The sequence below is a fragment of the Tyto alba genome, unplaced genomic scaffold (genome assembly GCF_018691265.1).
Source record: "Tyto alba isolate M040663 unplaced genomic scaffold, T.alba_DEE_v4.0 Super-Scaffold_27, whole genome shotgun sequence".
Classification (NCBI taxonomy): Eukaryota; Metazoa; Chordata; class Aves; order Strigiformes; family Tytonidae; genus Tyto; species Tyto alba.
In genome coordinates, this window is record NW_024881301.1 from 12156360 (window position 1) to 12180158 (window position 23799).

General features: G+C 40.7%; 1 protein-coding gene across 9 annotated transcripts in view; it reads left to right on the forward strand.

Moving 5' to 3' along the window:
- Positions 1-13152, forward strand: part of PTPRM (protein tyrosine phosphatase receptor type M) — a 490776-nt gene extending 477624 nt beyond the window's left edge. For all 9 annotated transcript variants that reach the window (XM_032987657.2, XM_032987659.2, XM_032987658.2 and 6 more), the window contains 4 exons: positions 2990-3115; positions 4900-5063; positions 7160-7295; positions 12255-13152. In XM_032987657.2, coding sequence (XP_032843548.1) covers positions 2990-3115; positions 4900-5063; positions 7160-7295; positions 12255-12308 — 480 coding nt within the window. In that variant the 3' untranslated portion in view covers positions 12309-13152. The remainder of the gene's footprint in view (positions 1-2989; positions 3116-4899; positions 5064-7159; positions 7296-12254) is intronic.
- The last annotated feature ends 10647 nt before the right edge of the window (positions 13153-23799 follow it).

The window sequence follows — 23799 nt, forward strand, 5'->3', positions numbered from 1 at the left end:
ACACACTAAAAAATTGATTTGTGGCTTGCGGATACACATAGGGAAAGAGGAGTAAATCAGACCATCAGCAGCTTCTCCACCAAAATGTTAATGCACACACATAAGTGCATGCACACATAATTTATTCTGATAAGAGAACATGCTTTGAGAAGAGCTGCTAAAAACCAAAAACTTAATTGTAAAATTCTGACTGAAGTCTGAAACACACTAATAGCCAAAAGTTATAAACAGAATCCAACAGCTATTCATTAGCCTGCCTGAAACAGGTCGATGACTTGCTCTGCTTACCAGGGGATAGGTGTTCCCAGTGTGAAAATCTGAGTTACATTTGGCACAGAATGACATTGTTAGCAAGGAGATAGGAACTAAACAAGGTTGGATATTAAGCATCCTTTGGAAGAGAAAACAGGGCAACGAAACGTATGGAGGAATGTAATTACCTTACAAAAGAGTTGTGCGTGCTGTACGTGTTCTTTAGAAAATTGGAAAACTGTACCTACTGGTTTGTCAATTTAATCACTAGCATTAATCACTAAGCGTCCTAGAGCCTGGCTCACAACTGCACAATTCCAGGTATTTACACAGATGCAATTTCCTTGGTTCCAACAACCTGCACCAGCCGTTTGCTGGAATAACATGGTGGTAATCTGTATTCTTAATTTGCTAATTGTTGGTTAAGAGCAATTGCTGTTTTTTATAGCAGACTGCATGTCATTTTTATTCTTTATATGATCAGGAATCTTTTTAGCTTTGTTGAGTATTGCACATACTTAGAAAAGTGTTTCCTCTTACTTCTTTTTAATGTGAAGAATTTGTTTTTAAAACATACTAATCTTCTGTTTTGTCTTTCAAATGAATGTGTAGGAATCCCACACACTAGTTTAAAGACTGAATTTCTGATTCCAAGCCCTTAACTGTCTACAGGGAGAAAAACAGAAATGAAAGACAAAACTTTTATTCATGAGTCTAAGATTATTTTCTGAGTGAATAAGGAAAGACTCAAGGGAGTCAGACTGTTAGGGACTGCTGAACAGAGTTTTTTTAATTTGTGGGCTGTGTTTTGAATTTACAATAATGCATGGCTATTTCAAGCATTTATTAGTCTCCTAGGCTTTTAAAAGCTATTGGGATATGCAGTTAATGCACCTGCCTCTGCAGTATGTTAAACCTTTTCCCTCTAATGTGAGTAACAATCTTTTCATTAGAAATAAATCTCAAAACCCTCAGAGCAAACAGAACTGAAGAGAGGGCAGATTTTATTAAAAACACTCATTACATTCAGATTTATTAATAATTACTGTTATCATTATTATTTATGTATATATGGGGTGTTTAAAGTTCTGTTTAAATATTACAGTTGATGTGGATTGTTATGCTCTGTTGGGAAATGAAATTCAACCCTTCACAGTGACTCTGACTTAAAGAGATTTGCTAGCATCACATGCATACAAAATGCGCAGACCTAAATGCTTTTGGTTTCTTTAGAACTTAAAATCTTGGTTTCCTAAAACAGCTCCAGCAAACAGCTCCACTTATTATCATTTAAGCATTTTTCAAAGATCTGTTAGAACAGTATTCCTATGTACTTGAAAGATGTGTACTAAATTGTGCACGTGTTAAATGATCTGAGCATTGGAATTTGCATTAGTTGTGTGCATTGTATTTTGCTAGCCTGTACACTAGCATATTTCATACTAAAAACTCATGTAAAATTTAGACAATATTTGGAAAGTAATTTGCTCAGCAGACCAAATGATGTGGGGGGTTGAAATAAATGAAAATGTATTTTCCTACTCAAAATTTCTGTTTTTAACTTGTTAAAGTGAACTCCTGCAAATCAGACCCTGTTCTCTTTTTAATTGATGTAGTAAATGATTATGTTTTCCTAAAATGTAGTCATCTCTAAACGGCTTTGTTGAGGACTAAGTGTTATAAGAAATGCAAAACAACATCTGGAGTAAATGTGATTTGTCAGCTCAACTCTGGATCACCAACAGCAATGCAGCAGAATGAAGACCACAGCTGTTTTACTGAGTGAAATAAAGTTCCAAATATGACATCAATGTTTCTGCAAGCAAACAAAATTTCATGAGTTCATACTTAATTTTGGTGAATGCTTTCAAAAGCTACATACTTGAACTGCTCTAAATATCTCTGGAAAAAAAATCATTAGGGTTTTTATGGAAAGAAATGGACAAGCAGAATCTAGCTTCAAAAACGTCTTTGCCAAGTGTTGATTTAATCTTTAAAGTATTAACACAGATGGTAATTGGTTCCTGGATTAAGTCATTGTGATATTATTAGACACTAAAACTTTCCAAGATAATGGTAGTATTACTTTGTGATCTTTAGATACCTAGAAGTAATGTTTTCTGAGCACTAAAGAAAGTATAATTACTATTTTCAGGTGTCATTCATAAGATGAATTTGAGCAGTTGTTGAAAATTTAAAGCAATGCTGATATTAGCCAATATCATCAGTGATGTTTAACTTTCAGATGTGAAAGTTAAGTCCTGAGGTTTGAGAATTTATGCACCCTTCATAATCTAAAGCACACATTCTGATGTAGCTTGAACTATTACCAACTTTTCAGGACAGTTGGATATACCAGATCTTTGGTCTTTAGGCTTCACTCTGTCTCTGAGATATGGTATATTTGACATCATCTCCCTGTCTTGTCATAATGTATTGCAGAATTGATGTTGAGTGTCAGAAATGTGTTCCTCCAAATACCAGAGAATAGCGAATACAGCAACAAGCAGTAGCATGTTCAGTTAAGTGAAAAGGAATTTTTTTAAACTTGTTCTGCACAAGTAGAACTAGAGTTCTCGAAACTGGTGGAAGGTGGTGCACTCTGTATTTTATAAAGAAATTGTGTGAGAATTCCAGTAATAAATGTAGCACAAAGAAAAATCTAGAGAAGTATCTTGAGGCGGCATGAAATTCAAAGTGATTAACTGTGTTCTTTTGTGTTTGTGGTCTTCTATAGCTGTGTCCTCAGTACTGGCCAGAAAATGGAGTACACCGACACGGTCCTATTCAGGTGGAGTTTGTATCAGCTGATTTAGAAGAAGACATAATCAGCCGGATATTCCGAATTTATAATGCAGCCAGAGTAAGGATGTTATTTGAAAAACAATTCTGTCTCAGTAGATGAGTTGACTCTACTCAAATCACAAAAAATACCATTCTCATTTTTCAGCTTATTTATTTGAAAGCAATGGTGCAATACTGAGACACACCATAATCAATGAGGAAAGAAGCCTTCTATGTGTAATTAAAGTAAAAAGTATTTTAATGCATATCTCAAATGTATTAAATGCAAATGAAATGAATGCAGTATTCAGATTGTATGGTAGCCAAGAAATGCTGAAATCAGTGCTGATTTCAACAGTTTGAAATTAGCCATCTTGCATATTTGTATACTGTTTCATGTGAAGAAAGCTGTGCACCAATACTAGACATATTTTTCAATACCAGTCCCAGGCTTTTAGTGAAGATTCTGTTCCACTAATCACTCCTCATAATATATGTAAGCACTTCAGAGGGACAAGTACGTTCTCATATCCAGTTTTTATGCTCCCATAAAGTTGGCAGAAAACTAAATGGGGCATGTCTTTCAAGCTGAGTGGAAAAAAGATTCCACCACAGACCAGGCATCTCTTCCATCCAGATGGAGGGAGCCTTTGCAATGGACTGGTATCGGTCACCGAAGAACCATAGCTGGGAATAAGCAACACTCCCTGCTGAAAAAAGTTGGGAACTGCCCTGAGATCCGCTAGCTCTCAGGACAGTGAAAGGCCCAAAAAACACACCCAAAACCAAGCTAATATCTGAACAGGGAAGCAGACTGTAAGCTTCAAGATATTTCTATAATACTGCGAAGGCCATGCATTGGCAGTAAATGTGACAACATCAAAACACAATCTCCAGCAGTGTTACTGTGTGCTTTAGCAGGCGCTGGGTCTGGCTGATGTGTTTTGGGAAGAGGGGCTGTCAGCTGAAAGTAACTGGCCAGGAAATCAGTAGATGCCAAATTTTGACATAAAGCAGACAAAACCCATTGAAGAACAGATCTAATGCTGCATCCACTTTGGTTTATTCCCTTATCTTGTTAATCTTACATCCTCTCTATTACCTCTTACTCTAGAGAAAAAATTGTAATGTCAACATTTCTGTGTGTTGCTCATTTTAGAAGTGGCACTAAAATGCCCTCACTTTGCACAGAAGTGAAAGTGGCAAATCCTGGACTACAAAAACAGTTTTCATATGTGTGTTTATTATGCCCTTTTCAAAGGACTGTAATTTTCTGCCACTAACACTTGTTCTATGCTCCTTTTTTATTTTAAATCACCATAAAGCAACTGTTCAGTAACGTTTCACCAGAGGGGTTCTGACTGCTGCAGTAGCACACAATAAAATAAAATGTAGTTAGATTTTTTATAAGCCGGAAACATCTGAAGGTTTCGTTGTTTTTTTAAATGTTTCCTGCTCCAAAATACCTTGAGAGGTTTTGACCTTTCCTACAAAAAAAGACAGAAACGCTCAAGCATTCTTCAGAATGATGAAACATAAAAAAAGGGTATATAACTGAAGTTGTGTTGCAGCTCCCTCTTTGCTACCAAGTTCCTGCTATGATATTAATTAATTATTTGCTTGATCCTGCAGCTGTACCATGGCTCTATTCTAGTCTATTTGTATAGCACTCAGTTTAAAACCTCTTGTTCTAATAACTCTGTTGGAAATTAAAAGCCATAATTCCTCAAGGGCAGTTGAAATTACATTAGTAGTTTGTCAGCAGTGATCTGCTTGAACAACTTTCCTCACTGATGCAAATATCTAAATTATATACCCCAAAAAATGCTGTTATTTTCCCTGCTTCTTGTCTGATCTCTACAGCCCCAAGATGGCTATCGAATGGTGCAGCAGTTCCAGTTCCTGGGATGGCCCATGTACAGAGACACTCCAGTTTCTAAACGCTCCTTCTTGAAGCTCATCCGCCAAGTGGAGAAGTGGCAGGAAGAATATAACGGGGGAGAGGGACGCACAGTCGTACATTGCTTGTAAGTGCTGGAAACAGAAGAGAGAAAGTAAGGAAATACTGTTATAGAATTTGCACTGGGTTTTAGAAGATTGTGAAGACATGAAGGGGCACCTGTCTAATCTGGGACTGGATAAATAATACAACATTTTAAAAGCTCATTTAAAAGCTTTGAATACAAGAGGAATTATATTTTTTTTTATGTAGATTCATGAGTTTCCCTCTCTGTCCTTTGGTAGACCCCTGTGAAAAGATGATAGGTACAAGCTAATTCTATTTTATATGAAGATGTCCAGTGACTTTTGCAAATGGAAAAGGTGCATGTCTATTCAGAGTGAATCAAAATTGAACCTTCAGAACAATGCACCTTTTATTTCTACAGAAAAGTAGAAGTATGCAGTATCGGAGGGGTGATTCCTCTTCCAGACATAAAGCACAGAAGTAAAAGTGGTGTGATAGACCAGTTACGATGATCCTGTAATTGCCTTACCTTTATCTTATAAGATCTGTGTCCTTCTGTGACCTTTGTGCCCCACTTGTGCAGACTCTCATCCACTCTGCCATCAGTCTTCCTTCCTCTGAAACACCTTAATACTTGTACATGCTGTTTGCCCTCAGCAGTAGCCAATCTTTTGAGACCGAGTCTTCAGTGCTTGAAGTTGTATCCCACCTCCTTTAAACATCTGTTTAAAGACACTGCTATGGTGCAGAAGGGACATGCTGATGGGAAAAGCACACACTAGCACACTTTCAAAAGTTGAGACCCAATGTTAGAACGATGGAGGAAAATCTAAAAGTGTATTAATAATTCCCACTATCACTGACCTTGAACAAGTCATTGCTCTTCAGTTTCCACATCTGTAGAATGGGGATAATAATACTTTCATCAAATGAGCATTGTGCAGTGTGATTAATTAATGTTTTGAGATCTTTAGCTGAAAAGACCCTTTTGAAGTGCAAATTACTGTTATCTCTGAGGTGGCTGATGATATTAAATAGTTGTACAACATCACACATGCGTCACTTCCAGGCAGTAAAGAAAGAAAAAGCTCCAATATAATCCTTTTAAATGACTTTATTTTAATTAAAATTCTCAAAGAGTCCACAATATCAGGCAATGTTTTGGCAGCAGAGAGCATTCTTTTCATACAGTCTGGATGTGACAGATGTGCGACGTTGTATCTTCCTTTGAAAATCAACCGTTTCCCAATCTGGTTTGAAAGACCTGCTACCTAACTAGTCTGCACTCTGGTAATTATTAACGTTTATTATTTTCGGTGAAGCACAGCCTAAAGATTCTGATTAGAATAGCTGTAGAAATAATAGGGTTTCCAGAAAGAAAGAGATTCTCTTAAAGATTAAAAATAACCAGGGATAAAGTATTATTAAATACTGTATTTGATCATGCATATGAACATTTATGCCTGGCTTCTTTGTTAGCAAGTCACTTCGGGTTCTCATCCTCTGATACGGTGGGTGGAGGGGGAATACATACACTTTTAAAAGTAGTGATTGCCAGGCAGCCGGCCCCTCTGCCTGCTGCCAGGGAGTGAGCACATCAGCCAGGGGAATATTGCAGCACTCCTAGTGCCATGCAGAAGGTGGAACCACCAGAAGGGCTCCTGCAAATGAGACCGTGGGTACTTTTGCTGTTCCTCCAAAACACCTTTGGGTCCAGGAGGAAAGCACCAGGATTTGGAATAAAAGAACTCAAATATCCACTTTCTCTAGAACATTTCTAGGCCTTTTGCTCATTGCAACCTCATGCATTTACAGTGCAAAGGGCTGCTGAACTGAATCTAAAAGTACCTTGTCCTTATTTTAGCATCCTCTTTGTGCTGTCTCAAGTGTTCGCTGGAGAGTGGTGCAAAAGTCAGCTGTTCAATTCCCTTCAGGATTTCAGCCTGATATATTCTGAACCATAGATTTGAGATCTTTCAGCCAATTAATTCCAATTACAAATCGTGTTCTGCCTAGAGTTTGGCAGCCTTTGGGGGCAGGAATGTTCTGTGGTTTCTCCCTACTGGAAATTGTGCCTTCTGTAGCCATTCCTGGTGCTGTACAAACTTATAACATAGAGTCAGTTGTAACTGAGCCATTTTATCACTTTTGTTGTAGGAATGGAGGTGGCCGCAGTGGGACATTTTGTGCAATCAGTATTGTTTGTGAAATGCTTCGACATCAGAGGGCTGTTGACGTATTCCATGCTGTGAAGACACTGAGGAATAATAAGCCTAACATGGTGGACCTTCTGGTACGAGCTTTTAAACTGCACCACTAAATAGAAAAATGTTCCTTTTTCTCAGAAGACTCAGTAAGATTTCCAGGATTTGCAGTGGGAGTTGTTCACAAAGCAAGCAAGTCATTTTCAAAGGGGATAATGAAGTCACTTCACTTGTAAGAGTATTTTTACACTGCTTTCTTCCCAAGGAGACTTTGTCTATGTTCATTTGAATTTTTTAAGAGTTTTAAACTTTCAGACGAACATCCTTATTAATTTTCTTTTCTAGCAGGCTGAGCCAAGTGGAGAGCTGCCCTTGCATGGTAGAAATAATAGTTATGTAAAATGAAATGCCAGATTTTCAAATTATATATTTTATAAATAGCTTAATCGCCTAATATTTATCAAAGCCATGAATTTCAGTTTGACATGCAGAATATTGCATTTAATTATGGTTGCTCTATCTCATAGAAGATTAAAGAAGTTCAGAAACAAGGGGCCATGTGCAATTATTTTCCTAGAGAGTGTTTTATGAGCTTTTTTTTAAAAATGGAGAATTGCTGAAGTGCCAGCTGCTTTGCCAGAAGAGCTGCAGAATAGCTTAAACCAGCAGGTTCTTACACTTCAGTGCATAGTTCTGTACTTGAAGATGGGTATAGTGCTATACCCTATTCTGAAGACTGGGCTATAAAAGACACTGTTTTACAACATCCTGCTGTAGAGGTGGCTGCTTAAGAGGCAGCTGTATTCAATTTAGCATCATAGGCAGGAGGAGGCAACATCTGGACAGCTTCAGAGATACTAAACCAATCTGAGCTAATTTTGCAGGCTCTGATTAAACAAGTTTGGGTCATACTTCAGCATCTTTTTTACAGAGTGCCCAGGGTGAGGCAGAAGGTATCTTGCAGAGCTGGTCCAACCTCTTGTAATTTTAGGAGAGATTCCTCCTCTCTCAGATGAGCTACTGAGCTCTGGGTGTGAAACACACTGGAGAATGGGCAGAAAACAGGAATTTCTGTTGGGAAGAGTGAGGCTTTCAGGTCACATGTAGACAGGTAGGGTTATCCACTTGCCTGCCACATGTATGACTGCTCCTCTTTGGTCCCACAGAAGAACAGCTCCCACCACATCCTCCATCGCAGCACTCCCATTTACCACACCTGTGAAGTCCCAGACCCTGCCCTAGGCCCTACTCTGGCCAGGCTCATGGAGAAAAGCCAGATGTTGCCAGCTGTGCAAAGCAATGAGGGAGTTTGCAAGCAGTACCACAGGGCCATGAGCCAGCAATGTGGAACTATGAATCTTGTATCAGTGAGAAGCTATCAAGCATTCACAGCGGTGGGAGGGAGCAGCCCAGTTGGCTTCTCTTCCTCTAGTTTATATTCTCAGGAGGGGAATCATCATGCTGAGAACCATACATTTTTATTTCCTAGATATTAAGAAAAATGTCCTACTTCTTCATTCTGATAGTATAGTTTGGATAGAGACTTGGCAGGCCTGCTGTTCTCCATCCTCCCAGAGCTTAAGTCCACAGAACTCACTGATCTCTTATTCATTTATTTTATAGAAATAAAAAGAAAATTACCAGTGTGAAGGTGTACAGTTGAAGAAAATGCTCTCTATAAATTCCCATTTGTGACAGTTCTCCAGGTATAGATTTGTCAGGCAGCTGTCTCCATTTTTCAGCAGAGAATTTTTTTAATCTAAAGCTAAATGTATTATTTTAGAATATAAAAATAGCTTTTAATAAATTGAGGATGGTATTGAGAATGTCTGGATGGCACTGAGAGGCCTTCTAAGGCCTTGTGTTGTGTTTTGAGCCTGGTCAACAGCCAACCACCCCGCAGCCGCTCACCCACCCTCACCCCCCACCTGGGAACAGGGGTGGGAATTGGAGGGGTAAAGGGAGACTTGCAGGTTGAGATAGAAACAGTTTAATAATGGTAATAAAATGAAAACAATGACAGTAATAGAAAATATAAATGGGCAATGCACACCGTAATTGCTCACCACTTACTGACCAATCCCCAGCCCGTTCCCGGCCAGCGACCCCGAGATACCAAGATCCCACAGTCGCAATCCCAGAAGAGAGAGAGAGAGAGAGAGAGAGAGAGAGAGAGAGAGAGAGAGACCCTTCCCGACCACCCCTCCTCTATACAGTGAGCATGACGTTCCATGATATGGAATATTTCACTGGCCAGTTTGGGTCTGGTGCCCTGTCCGTGCTCCCTCCCTGCTCCCTGTGCCCTTGCGCACGGGCAGGACATGGGGAGTCGGAGAGTCCTTGGAGTCTCGGTAGCAGCTGAAAACATCAGTGTGCTATCAGCATTCTTCTCATACCAAACCCAAAGCTAAATCCAAAACACAGCACTCTTCTAGTTACCAAAAAGGAACATTAACTCTATTTCAGCCCAAACCAGGACACCTTGTCATTAAGCAATTTCAAAGCACTCATGAAGAAGATCTCTTTTGTTTTCCTTACTTTACAGAGGAACAAAGATGGAACGATCAGGATTTTTCCCATTACCACGTAATTCTCTGATAAAGCAGAGTTAAAACCACATCTCTTCAGTCTTGGTCTGCTACTTCGTAGGAACAAATATTTGAACTAGCAAAGTTTCAATTTTCATGTAGATTTTTTCATGGTAAGAGGATATCAGGGCTCTTGTGTTCTTTTCCTGATCATGTTACTGACTTTATCCTTTATGACATTTCTTACATTAGCGTGTCTTTGCCTCGGTTTCCATATCTGAAAAATTAGAACAGCAATATTCACCTACCTTTGTAAAATTCTGTGGTAAAAGAATTATAACAATATTTCACAAAAATAATTTCAAGACTGCTTTATCAATGCACATTATGCACTTTTTGACTAGATGAAGGGGAATCTTTACAGTCCATACTTAGAAATTCATCTCTTAATTTCATTGAAATCTTTGTTTTTCCTGCAAGTATAAAAATCTGAGTGCCACATCCATACAACATGGAAATCTGTTAAATTCTTCAGCCATCATACAAACATAACACATGGTATTACAAAACATCTATTACAGAATGCCCAGAGCATTTTGTGATAAATGTTACTGGACCTACCACTAGTTGTTCTAGGAAAAGAAAAAAAAATATGTATCTCTCTGAAGCTAGCTAACGTAAAGAGACTTTTAATATCCACTATCAAGTGAATAATAAAAATGTACAAAGGACACACATGAGTGGACACAGTGTGAAATAATGTATGTCTGCTCTTTAAGACAGGTATTCAGTTTACTAAAAATTACAGTTATTCTGCTGGATCAGTAAATCAGCATAAAATGAGCACAGAAAATGGAAATGGATGAGTTGCTGGTCTCTTGATATGTTATGTAGTTACAGAATAATTCACATTTATTTAGAAACATATATGCAATAAAAGCGGAAAATGAATAATTCACATAATCCTCCTTTTTTTCTTTTCATCTTTTTTATTCTTTTTTCATTCTGAAGAAGACACAGGCAGTTTATGGAACCATGCAGGGTCTTAAGACCTCACATACAACTCATTCATAACTTAGGTGATAAATACACCTAAGATTTGTTTTCTTTTGATGTGACAGATCTCAACAAAAGAGCTTAGAAATTGTCCATGCTTGTTAATGGCTTTTTTGATCGTTGTAATATTATTTGGTCTCTTGCATATTAAGGTGGACTCTTTTCTCAGCTAAAATGTGACCCAGATTCACAAATACAGGCCAAAAGAGTTAATCCTTTAAAACGTTTCCTTCAATGAAAAAGAGAAGATATCTGAAGTGTAATTGTAATCTTCCTACTTGTGATGTTGGGAAGGTGAAGGCTGAGTACTGTCAGCTAGTTAATTCTGTTGTTGTTCCTATATGACAGTACATGTTTAGTTATCTTTTATTAATTGATTCAAGTGCATATTCAAGACTCAAGAGGTATTTCAGTGGCAGAAATAGTCATAAAACTGGCAGGTATTCCCAAACTGAATTTTTAGAAGCCAGAGCCCTTGGCTTCAGGGAACCTGCACCTACTATTTCTTTCAGCTCTTTGTTTCATTTAATTGTTTGTAGTATTGATAAATACTGCAAGTAGCAAGAAAGAAAACAGAAGAGAGGTATGTGTGTGTACACAAAACTTGTGAAGTCGTCAGTGACTGCATCATTTAAAGTTGCAGAGTGGGCGAGAGTCCGTCAAAACCGTTGGCCTCTCTGTGGCGCTGCAGACGTGAGGGGGGTGAAGTCACGACCCTCCACCTCTGAAGGATGCGGCCGGGGTGTGCGGGCCACGGGGAGGGGATTTCCTGGGGATCGCCCCTGTTTCCAAGCAGTTGCAAATAAAACCAGCAGGTCTGTGTTTGAAGCCTGAAAAATTAGTCTGGGTAACGGAAGAGCTGTTAAGAGCATAACTTACGCATCACCATGAATTGCTGAAAATGAACTGGAATTAATCCAATTAATTTAGCTCAGGCCTGACTTCACAGGCCCATTGCACTGGAAGAGGACAGTATTTCAGCATGGGTTTGGGCCACAGTCAGAGGAGGAACAGTAAGCAGCTCTTGCCCCTGAAATGTAGCAAGTGTATGAATGACATTAAAATAAAAGTTACAATCTGCTAAGTACTAGACACTGAGTCTCTTTTAAGATAAAGGGAGGAATTCCAGTAACTCCAATTCTGGTGAAGTACTACATGACCATTTTGACAGATGACAGAAGGGTTGGTTGCAAGTCAATTTGCTTACATGTAGTCAGTTTTTCTCATACAAGTGTATTAGAGCAGCTAAATGCGCATCTAATATAAGCAGTACCATAAGTTACTGTGTGTAGTGTCTATTGTCTGGTTAATATAAAGATTTTCTTACCTGAATATAAATTGGATTTTCAAACTGGTTCCCATTGACAACACTGATAGTAAATAATTTTAGCAGAAGAGAAATATTGATCCCCTTAATTAAGTTCCTTCAGTAACTGACTTTATGGTTTTCTTTTGGTTTTTCAGGATCAATACAAATTCTGCTATGAAGTGGCTTTGGAATACTTGAATTCTGGCTGACTGCATAAACAGCACAGACAAAGTTCCTCCTTTCACCACCGCAAACAAAGCAAGTCACTTCATGATATCTGTGTAAATGAGATGAAGACTTCTCAGTGTTATGCTTATACTGCTTTGTATAATTGGCTCTTTTTAAGAGCCCAAGAAGATGTTTCTAAAACTGCTTGCACTGCCCGTTTTCCACTATAATGCCGCTGCTTGACACCCATATGAACATACACCAAACCACATGGCAGTTGTTGAACACTGTATTTATACATAGCCATTGATGTGGTGAAGCAGCATAGTCCTCTGGTAAATAAGAGAGCACAATTATATTCTTATGAAGGAATTTGTACTTTTCTGTTATATTTCGTTGCCTGTGATTCTCAATTATTGTCACAGCCTAGTGTACATTTCTGTTCTGTGGAGAATGCTGTCTGGCATTTTGATAATATATGATTTTAGTTATATTTGTATTCTAACACCTGCATAATAAATTAATCATATGTAGCTTATCTGAACTAATGGAAAGACATGTACCGAATCATGTTAACTTTGTTGAGTTGTAATTTCTATCCACTTTGTACCATTGCAGAGAGAGAATCTTGATAGAAATACAGTTAGAAAATGCAAAATACAGGATGCTCAGATTAATATATCCAAAGCTTTTTCATTTGTTTATATTGTAAATATTTTTTGATTTCATCAAATTATTTATTCATTAAAATGAATTTTTTTGTGAAGCACAGTGAGTGACAATCATTTTTATTAAACCCTGGAAATGCTTACTGTATGATAGTGTAAACATTTGTTTACCTTGTATGGATTCTCAGCTCAATAAATAATTACATACATGATAAAATCTCGTTTAATTTAATATCTTTTGGCATCTGAGTGCCTTCAACTAAGCTTCTTTTCAGATTAATTCTTGTAAATACTGAGCTACATCCAGAGCGTGTTTATTGTGTGATCCAGTGTTGATCCAGCCAATAACAAGATGAGCCACACCAGTATGTAAAAAGAGGTGAATTGTATGTTTAAAGATGCACATGCACAGATGCAGAACCTGAAAACTGCCCTGCTGAGGTGATGGGGGGCTTGCAGTACTCACTCCTGTCACAGCATTCCTCTGGAGCCCTGAGCACGCCCTGCCACTCGCGCTGCCTCTGCTGCTGCAGAAGGGGTGATGGTGCACTTGTTCTTGGGAAGAATGACTGCTGTGAGGGGGAAGGAATTCCTCGTGTTAAAGAGACCAATACTAGAATGACTGGGGGGGGTTAATAAGTGAGTAAAACTGCTCTGTTACTAGGGCTGTTACCAGTACGGCCAGTGGACAGGTTCAGACCCTTAAAGCTTTTGCCAGTCCCGAGAATGGCTGTACTGCACTTGCACGGTGTTCAGAAGGTTCCCTTTTCTCCCAAGTGCTCACCTGTGTCTGAACAGGCTGGGACTTGCCTGGTGCTCACGGGTGCAGGAAGCACAGCAAGGAAGCAGCAAGAAAGGGGAGTGAGCCAGCACTGGCTTGCTGCACCGTGCACTGGAACTGCAGATCTTTCTCTCACCCAGAAGTGTCGCAGAGACCTTGCAGACAGAGCAACTGCTCAATACCGAAGCCTTCCAAATCTATATGGGAAAACCCAATGCAAGGAAGCAGCAGGCTGCACAGTATTTCAGCCCTTTAAAAGATCCTTTTAATGTGCTAGCCATCTGGAGTGGGGGCAGTATCTATATAAAAGTATCAGTCAGAATGTTTGAGAACCTTTAAATCTAAGAGATCCAGCTTGGACAGAGTGACTCACAGCTTGTCAACTGCCAGTTCCAAACCACTGCAAAATTCAGATCTGAAGACACGAGAATAGTTTTCCTCTGCAGCTGGAAAGCATCTCTTATAAAATTGCTTAAAAATCTAGCTGGCAGGTACTGGACATTGCTATAAATTGCACATATGTACTAAAGAACATATGAAAAGCAACCCCAGCCCTGAGAAGAATGATGGTCTTTGGATAAACCCTGTAGCAGAATATGCTCTGATTCATTTGGAAACCCTTGTGTTAGGAAACAAATTCCAAACCTCTAACATATTCCTCACAACCAGCTTGACAGACCAGGTATGCCAGCCAAGCATGCTTCTTTGTAATAATTGTGGGGAACTAAATAGCTGGGTTCCAATATCTGTTTATAGAAGAATGCACATATGTGTCCAGTATTTCCTGATGCTTTCAAGAAGACAGTTAAGTGTGCCGAAGGAACCCTGGAACAGAAGGTGACACCAGTAATGTGATCCCAAATGTGAATGAGATTTACTGAAATGCAGCAAGAATCATGGCAATCTCTCCCAAGGACAGAGACTGCCAGTGGCTGCCAGACATTATTTCAGCTGCTGTATTCTTGCAGACATTTTGCACAGGTAGGTCTGGGGGGATGAGAGGGGTAAGGAGACAAGGAGGAGAGAGTTCTGCAGTGTTTCATACTGTTTTACTAATAGTGCTTTTTTCTGTTGTCGTTCTTCTGACGTAGGCATAGTCAAACCTGTGTTACAGAGTCTGTGTGATGTTGTCCCAAAAGGCATTCTGTAAACTACACTGCCTTAAAACTGGAGCCAGCTAAAGAAAGCGCATCAAGCAGCTTTGTGTCTTCACGCTCGTACTACAGCTATCAATCAATCCAATTGATAGAGAAATCCAGGCTTAGGTAAAACAGTATTTTGGCAAGAAGAAAAAACAGATGAGGACCTCAGGAGTAGGGAATTGAGAAAAAGTAAGGAATCAGAAAGGAGCAGAAAGAAGAGATGAACGTGGGGGTCAGGTATTCAAGAAGCAGAATGCAGTTTATGAAAGTTACCTGGAGGGTGGCATTTTAGAGGAGGCAACAGAAAGAAGACAGCAGTGACAGCCATTTTAAGTGTTCATAAACCAACTTCCCTCTTCAGAAGAAAGTTATGCAATTACAACACCAGTACAGCTGCAGAATTTATGGAGTCATTAGTCCGTCCTAGTTTGGAAGGCACAGAAGAAGGGATGTTTTCTTCGATCCCCGGTATATAAGAAGAGGTACATAAATGAATAAAGGGATACTTTAAATGGTTAACTATATGTATCACCTAACTCATCATCTCTCTGGGACTTAAGGTAGGTGATTTTTGCTAAGCTATTCTGAAAGAGCAGCAATGGGAATGGTGAGACAAGTGATTGCATGCAGGTAATCTGTATCTTTTTAACAGCAATGCACCCAAAAGCTTCCTGGGCTGTTTTATCAGCAAAATGAGTCTGTCACTGTCAGAGTAGCTTCAGAGAGTACTAACCCAAAGCTTAAGGGCTACATATAGTAAAACTGAAAAAAATAAAGCAGAGAAAAAACTTCCTGCCCAGCTGTATGCAGTGTAGCTCAAAAGGGTGTCTGTGCCACAAAGACTTGATCAGAAGGGCCTGTGCAGCATCAAGACCACCTTCATTTTGCATTTCTCCTTCAGCAGTTAAGGCTTATCTTTAATATCTCTGAAGCATTCGCTTCTCATTTCACTGTTTGTGGGTGTTCCCCCAGGTCTAACTGCTTACTGCATATGCCCCTTCTCAGTCAGCACTTTAATAACATGTAGCAAAGACACAAATAGATTTTTCTTTTTTGAGGTGTGGCAATGAAGATAAATTGACACTTCCAGCAGCAGCTATTCCAGGCAGCTTCCTTCAGGGAGGCCTGGAGAGGCTCTAATGGTAGTAGCAAACCTAAAGCCCCTTGGCACTACTCCCTCCGAAACACTCACAGCAGGATCAGCTGCTGAGTCTCCTCTCCCTTGTGGTTGTTTCGCATCCCTCCCCCCTGTCAAATCAAGGGTGACTGAAGGAAAGGGATTTGAAAGTTTAGTTGAGGTTTTACAGCCTCATTGGTTTTCTGATTCAAAGGTAATTTGGTTGCTCTGCCTCCCAGAGTAGCTTCTTCAACCAGTTGTGCATTTGACTTTAGAAACAGTGAGGTATGTAGGCAGATCGCTGTAACAGAATTATTTGTCATATTTTACATTTATTGTTGGTTTTACAACTTGGAGCCTTGGTACTACAAAATCTTGTGCAGTCCATATCTGATGCCAGACACTTGGCTTTATTAAAAGTAAAATTAAATTAGGAATAGAAGAAAAATGTACAGCTTAGTTCTGTTGTTTGATGCTTGTTAAGAACGCCAATGACCACTGTCACTTTTGGGGCAGAATACCCATAAAACCCAACAGACCATGTGAAAAATAACACTGTTTCTATTGGAGCTTGTTTATTTGTTTGTTTTGCATATCCTAGACTTTGTCTAGATCCTGAAATTACAAGACGATGAGCCATTCACATGCTCTGCTGGCGGGAGCTTTCCGAACACCACTGGCACAAGGCGGCTTGCTCCGTGTGTCCTTGCTCAGCTGCCAGCACTCGCCTTCAGCATCCTAGCCCACCTTAACCAAGGAACCTTTCCAAAGCCTTGTCAACCCTTTGCAAACTGCGATAAACAGCAACAGCAAAATGTCATCCTCACCCCTGCTGGGTATTTCCAAGCAGACTTTTCTGTGGAAGGGTGAAAAGGCAGTTCCTGCACTGGTTTTTCCCTAGGCTTGCCCGATCTCCTGCTCTAAGCCTGAAAACCAACCACTGCCACCCCCATCTCCTCCAGTCCGTCTCTCCAGCTCCTCACCTGCTCTCAGAGCCAGGCTGATGCATCTCCCTGGCCCAGCCGGACAGGACAGAGCAGGAGAGCTGTGGTGCTATACTGCTTTCAGGTCTATATCTTCCATCAGAGACTCCAAGGGCCCACCTGGAAGATGCACTGTCCTCTGGTGCCACAGTCCTGCCTCTCCTCCCAGGATCATGTATAACTTGTCGCATGAACCTCCATCCTGCTTCCCTCCCAGTCCTGCCACTGCAGCATGGGAAGTTCTTTCTGAGTAATATGACTTGAGACAGGTGGAAAGGAGATGTGAGGCTGGAAGAGGTTGGGGTCTATAAACACCCTGCCACAATTTTGTTTAATATTGTTGATAGTACTAGATGCACAAAAGCACAGAAAAGGTGGGCTTTGACAATGAAGAGTGAGAGCAATTCTTGCTGTAGCTTGTCTAAGGGAATGTGTCAGGAGAGATTAATATCTCATGTTCACTGACAGTCTTTCCAAGCAATGGTATTTTCACTCCTGAAGCTCTTCTATTGATGTGTTTTCAGCAGCAGCTAGAAGACTTTTAATTGTATCTCTACAGTTGTGATATTTCTAGTAATTGGGTTTTTTGTGAAGATGTGCTCAGGGGCCACAATTAAAGCATAAGTCTCATTGATGTTAGACATACATTAATACTGCTGCCAGGCCTGAGTAAATGCAATCAGAACTCCTAGTTCCACAAACATTTACATTAATATCCTCTTGTCTAGTCCCACTTGCTCAAAAAAATCGATCTGATACTCACATACATTTTGCATCTGAGCTCATCAGTCCTTGTATATGTCATATCATGATGCTATATTGGGTCTGGCTGGGATGAAGTTAATTATCTTCATAGCAGCCCATATGGTGCTGTGTTTTGGATTTGTGACTAAACCAGTGTTGATAGCACACCGAAATTTCGGCTATTGCTGATCAATGTTTTCACAGCATCAAGTCCTTCTCTGTTTCTCACTTTGCCTCCATCCCAGCAAGTAGGCTAGGAGTGGTCAAGAAGTTGATAGGGGACACAGCTGGGACAGCTGAGCTCAACTGACAAAAGAAGGGATATTCCACACCATACAACATCATACTCTGAAACAAAATGTGGGGCAGAGAGAGAAGCAATTTCTAGGAGACTGGTGGGGCATTGGTCTGCTTGTGGGAGGTGGTCGGTGAATGCCTTTGCATCAGTCGTTTGGGGTTATTTTTCCCCTCCCTTCTTCCTCTTTCTTTCACTTATTAAACTGTCTTTACCTCAACCCATGAGTTTCAATGCTTTTGCTCTTCCTATTCTCTCCCCTATCCCACCAGGGGTGGAGGGAGTGTGCAAGTGGCTGTGCCAACACTCAGCCACTGGCTGAGGTCAGCCTGCCACAGGCGGTACAGACGTGTTTGCAGGACTAAGGACTAAGCCATCAGTCAATGATATGTTTCAACAAGAAGTTTTAAATATGAACTTACTTCTCAAAAAATGAATAGGATTGCTTAGGTGCTTAAAATTAAGGACATGATGTATGCTATTAAAAGCATGTTTTTAAAATGAACCTAAATAGACAGGGGCAGATTGACTTACTCAGAGTGATAAAAACCTGGAATTTAATTGTGTGTGGCAGAAAATTTGGGGCAGGTACTTGGCCTCTGTATCTGTACAGTATTCAGCCCATTTAAATGTTGTCTATAACCAGCAGTTACTGCAACAAAAAAAGTCTGCTAGTGTTTTTGCTATGCCATGAATGAATGTTACAGGTGCAGCAGAGTCCTGCCTGAGAGCTTCCATACCTGCACAACTGTAGATGCTGTACAAGGAGGTGGCATTTGATCCTGAGTTGCTCCCCCAAAGACTATGAACTTCAGATAACTCAGAAGGCAGAGCACCATGCTGGATCACGTACTTACTACTCATATTACACATTGGGTTAGTAATTACAGCTTCTGAAGAGACACTGGGATGTATCCAATCTCGTTACTCTCTGTATTTGTAACCTTTAGAAGCTGAGCTGAACACACAGATAACTAGCCTGCCATTGTGTCCCCTTGAAATTCTGATTTATACGGTATATAAGAATCAGCCTATAATATAAAGCCTTTGGGGGATGAAGTCTTGGGAATGAAATATAGTTACTGCCTTGCCACATGTGAAGTGGGATCAAATTTGATGTTGGTCCTTGAAGACTTCATTATCTGCTCGTCTCCATGTTCTCCAGTCTGCACAATTTGGTGGGAACACCTGTGAAACTCTCACACAGCTGGGCATAAGGAGAGTGACCTTTGTTGGCCATGTACAGGAATTTAATCAATATTACACACCACATAAAACAAAATGTAGCTTTGCCATTACAGCAGATCAGCACAGATTCAGCCACACTGGTGGACTGCAGCCTTGTATTTTGGAACAATTACAGTCTCCATCTGAAAACAAACAGCTTTTGAGCAAATCCACAGAGATAGCACCACTAAAAAAACATCTGCCAATGGCTTGCAACTCTTTTGCTTCATGATATTCAGTTTGTGTATACAGTGGCTTTCTCTTGGTAGGATACAAGCAAAACCTACTAAGATTGGTAGGATACTAGTTACTTTTCACATCCTGGTCCTTCTAGCCTGCCTGTACCAATCTCTGTCAAGATCTAGCAAGAAGATAGCCCATGCACAAATCTGTATTGCTTTCAATTACAATAAATGAATGAACTGCTATTGGTCTGCCTTCTGCCTCCTTTAGGCTGCCTAGTGTGGACCTATGCCTCAGTTTGACAGCCAAAAGGGTCGATAAATGACTGCTGTTGTAATTGATTTGAATAAAAGCTCTTGATATATTAAACTGTAAAAGTCTTTCTATCAGATGACAAAGCCTGCCAGTCAAATCAAGCTTCCCTCTCCTTCTGTTGGCAGTCCTCCCTTCCTTCCTCCCTCCCCGCTGCCAACGTCCCCTCTTGCCAAATCACTCTGACCCACATTCTGAATCTCTGAGTATACTTCAAGGATCAGTCTGTGGTCATCCTGTGCCTGTTTTGACAGGCGGCTTTGCCAAATGCGTGTTCTCCAGTGAAGGCTCTCATTCATTCTGACAGCGTTGTTCTCCCCTCTGCCTCCCTACCACATCTGTCAGCAGCACAGCCTGGGGCAGAACATCGTCTGCTGGAGGTGGGCAGAGTTTTATTGCCTTGGGTTGCATTTATCTTCTGTGTTTTTAAATAGAGCATTCTCTCCCCTTCCAAAGACTCTGCTGAGAACTCTCTCTTTCAACACATGTACTTGTTGCATAAGGTTTCCATTTAGCTGAGACAGGAAGAATTAGGCACACTCTCCTAACTCATACTGCTGGTACAACTGCAAATTCATTTGTTATACTTCACCTGGACTATGGAGATATAGTTTAGGCCAACCTTGCACATAAAGCTACTAAATACTTTTTGTAACCAAGCAATCAGAACAACATGGCAATGTAATTTTCCACAATCAGCTGTGTCAAATGTACCAAGGTTATGGTGGTTACCTTCTACAGGCAGTTGGGCAAGAGCAGCGTCTTCCCATTACAACTGATAAATGGCTACATGATTTGGCACCAGATTATTCAAGCAGACAAAATAACTTCAAATATTAATAAATTCAGCATCCAGTCAAACAAATTGCTTGTTCTACAAGTGCCAGAGTGGTCATGGGGGGATTTTCCTTCTGCTTTCTGGAAACCTAACCTTCAGAGCAGTGCTCGGCCAGGCCAGCAAGCCCATCAATCAGCTAACGAAGTTGGCAGCAGTTAAACAGATCTTCATTTCTCTCTGGAAAGGGGAAAAAAAAAAAAATAATAGTTAAAAAAAAAAGACTTGGCCAACTTGGCCAATGTCTACCAGGATTGTCAGCAAGCTGCATTTCAAATGAAATACACATGCTAAGGCTCCGTCTCGGTCAGTAAATTATGGCCACCTCACCAAGGACCCTGACTGGAGTCTGCCTACCCCAGGACTGTTTTCCCATGAAGGCAGAGACGGCCACAGGTTGAGTCATCCTTGAAGGGGTCCATCTGCCTCTACAGGTTGATGTAGATGGTGTACAGGTATCAAGGCCCACCATCACTTCTCTCCTCTTGTATATTTTACACCTAAATCCTCTCGGGAAGGACAAACCGGCTGGTTAAAGTAACTTGCTATATGATAATATAACTTAATTGGGAAAATGGAGTTATGTGTGTGTGTGTGTGTGTGTGTGTGTGTGTGTGTGTGTGTGTGTGTGTGTGTATATAAAAATATAAATATAGCAGGAGAGTTTAAATTTGAAATGCTCTTATCAGGTAATGAGAATGGAAAATCCCTGGATCACTTTAACTCATTCTAGTTTTCAAGCTTTTGCATATTTATGTATTTTTTGAACAGCACTGTTTGTTCTCTTGAAACTGATGGTAACTGAGTTGAATATGGACTTGGAAGCCAGTCTATCAGTGTAGCATATCACTAGATCAAATAACCTAAAAGGAAGAAAGACATTACCACACATGACACGATACTGGCTGTGTGAAGTAATTATTGTGCTCTTTGTACTCACTTAATTGTCTGGTTGTAGAGCTTCAAAAAACACTTCTAGTAAGGGAATATTTGAAGAAAGCCTTTAGGGGCGAAAACAGAATCCAAGCTGACTGTTGCAACACAACCAAGATAAGATTACAAATATAAATTCTGTGTTCAACAGGCAGAAAATGTGTTTATAATTTTATCATTGTACTCAAGGCTTCTTTACAAATTATATCTTCGTTGAGTATAAATACATTTTCTATACAACATATGGCACTGAACAGAGCCAATCAGGAGGCACTGTTTGTGCTCTGAGCGCTAAAGCAATTTCATAAATTATGCAATATATTTTGTCAGTAAATGTATAGATGAGAAAGTCATTAACATCACAAATCACACCTTATTGCTGTATATGTTAGCATATTTTTTATTATAACTCACAGGTGTGAAGCCCTAAATACACTTCACATGGTGATGAGGTATGTGCATCCAACTTACTTGATTTGGCTTCTGGAAGATGTATAATGGTACCGACCCATGGGAATGGGCTTGTTCCACAACTGGACTTGGAATTAATCACATGGCTGCTCCAGGCCCAGCCGTAAGCTGAAGCAAGCCACGCTCTGCTACCCATGCGGTGCATTTGCATGACTGACTGAGAGGGGCTCGGCGGTGCCGGCACATCCAAGGCATAAATACGCTCACAGACCTTGACCCTCCCACGTCCATCCCTACACAGAATAAATATGGCCAAGTCCTTTGGGACGAGAGGTGTCTAACTATTCCAGACTTGGTCTCCACACTTTAATTTAGATGTGAACAGCAATAATGCAGTCTTAATTTAAACAAGGGATTTTTATATCCCTAACAGCAGGGATATAGTGTAAAAGATCCTTTATCAGTATGACATGGGCAACGTGCACATTTAACTAGGTTAAGAGATTGTCTTCCCTCAGAAGAGACCACGGGAAGACAAAAGCTTCCTTAATTGTCCTAGCTGCCTGAGGTTGAAGAGCAGTTTTGATGCCTTGAGTAAGTATGTGCATCTCTGAGCCTTCGTGGCTTCTTTGCTCTCCCCCTGGCAAGCCCAGGATCCCGCTAGGAGAAGGGCTGTCCGGAAGGACATGCAGAAGCAAACCGCTGCAAATAGCAACTGGCGAACACCTCCAGCCTTGCTGAAGTCTGTGCCTGGAGTACTAGGAACCATAGCCTTTTTAGGGTATTTTTCCAAACAGATCTGGCTGTGAGTTAGTCTGTTACAGGAGGGACCTTGCCCCAACCAGCACCGCACCGCAGGCTCCGGCGCAGCGTGGCACACTGCTCCGCAGGCCTCTCCCCCGGGCCCTGGGGCCGCAGCCCTGGCACAGGCCCCTGCCGGAACAGCGGTGCTGTAAAATGGGCAGCAAAAAGGTCAGGAGGAGCTGCGGGTCCTCTGACAGCTGTTAGTAATTAATGGGGGGAGGCTCCCAGCAGTGGGGCCAGCACATGAAACCCGCCTTCTGCCCGCTGACCCCGGGGCTGCGCCACTGGCCCGAGGAACGCAGACAGCAGAGAGGGAAGGCCGAGCTGCACTGCACGCGGTGGGTGGACCTTGTTTTCCCTTTTGCAGGGTTCATGCCATTCACTGCTGTTCTCCTTGGCTCCTTCCCAAATTATTTCCCCAGCAGCTCTGTGGATAGTTTACAGAACGAAGGAGCAGCATCCAAATTAAACTCTCTCTCTGCAAGGTACCACAAATCGCCCTCATCTTCTTGTTTATGTTAGACTGTGTGGTGTTACCATTTTCGGGTTAAGTTCTTTAAATGCAGTTCTCTTACCCTAAACACATACACATATATCTATATCTGTTTTCATATGGATTTTTTGCTTATGGAAAAGGGCAACTGCCTGTGAGTTAGTTTAACTTGTTTGTATTACTTGCTGCCTAGACAGCAATTCATAGATTTGTTCAAAAGCCAAATTGTTGTGAGTGCAAATATTTCTTCAGAAGAAAATTGGTTTTTCACTATAGTGTTTCCAATCCACATCCCCCACCCTGAACTATTCCAGTCCACAAGCAAGTCATAATTTCTCATTTAGAAGGAGAACCCACTGCCACTCTCCAAACAAGGGGAAGGGTCCAGTGTTTGGCCCAAAAGGAAAGGCAGGGGGGGAAAACCCACTGAAAATTTTCAAAGGAAAAGACGATGCAGGTACCCCGTTTTGCACGCAATTACCAGACCTGAGGCAAGCTCACTTTTCTGATTTTGCTTCCAGGAAGCTTGTGCTAAGCAGCAGCACCATCTTGCTCTTGTATGTAAAACCCAGTCTCACCAATATTCTTCCAACAGATATTCACT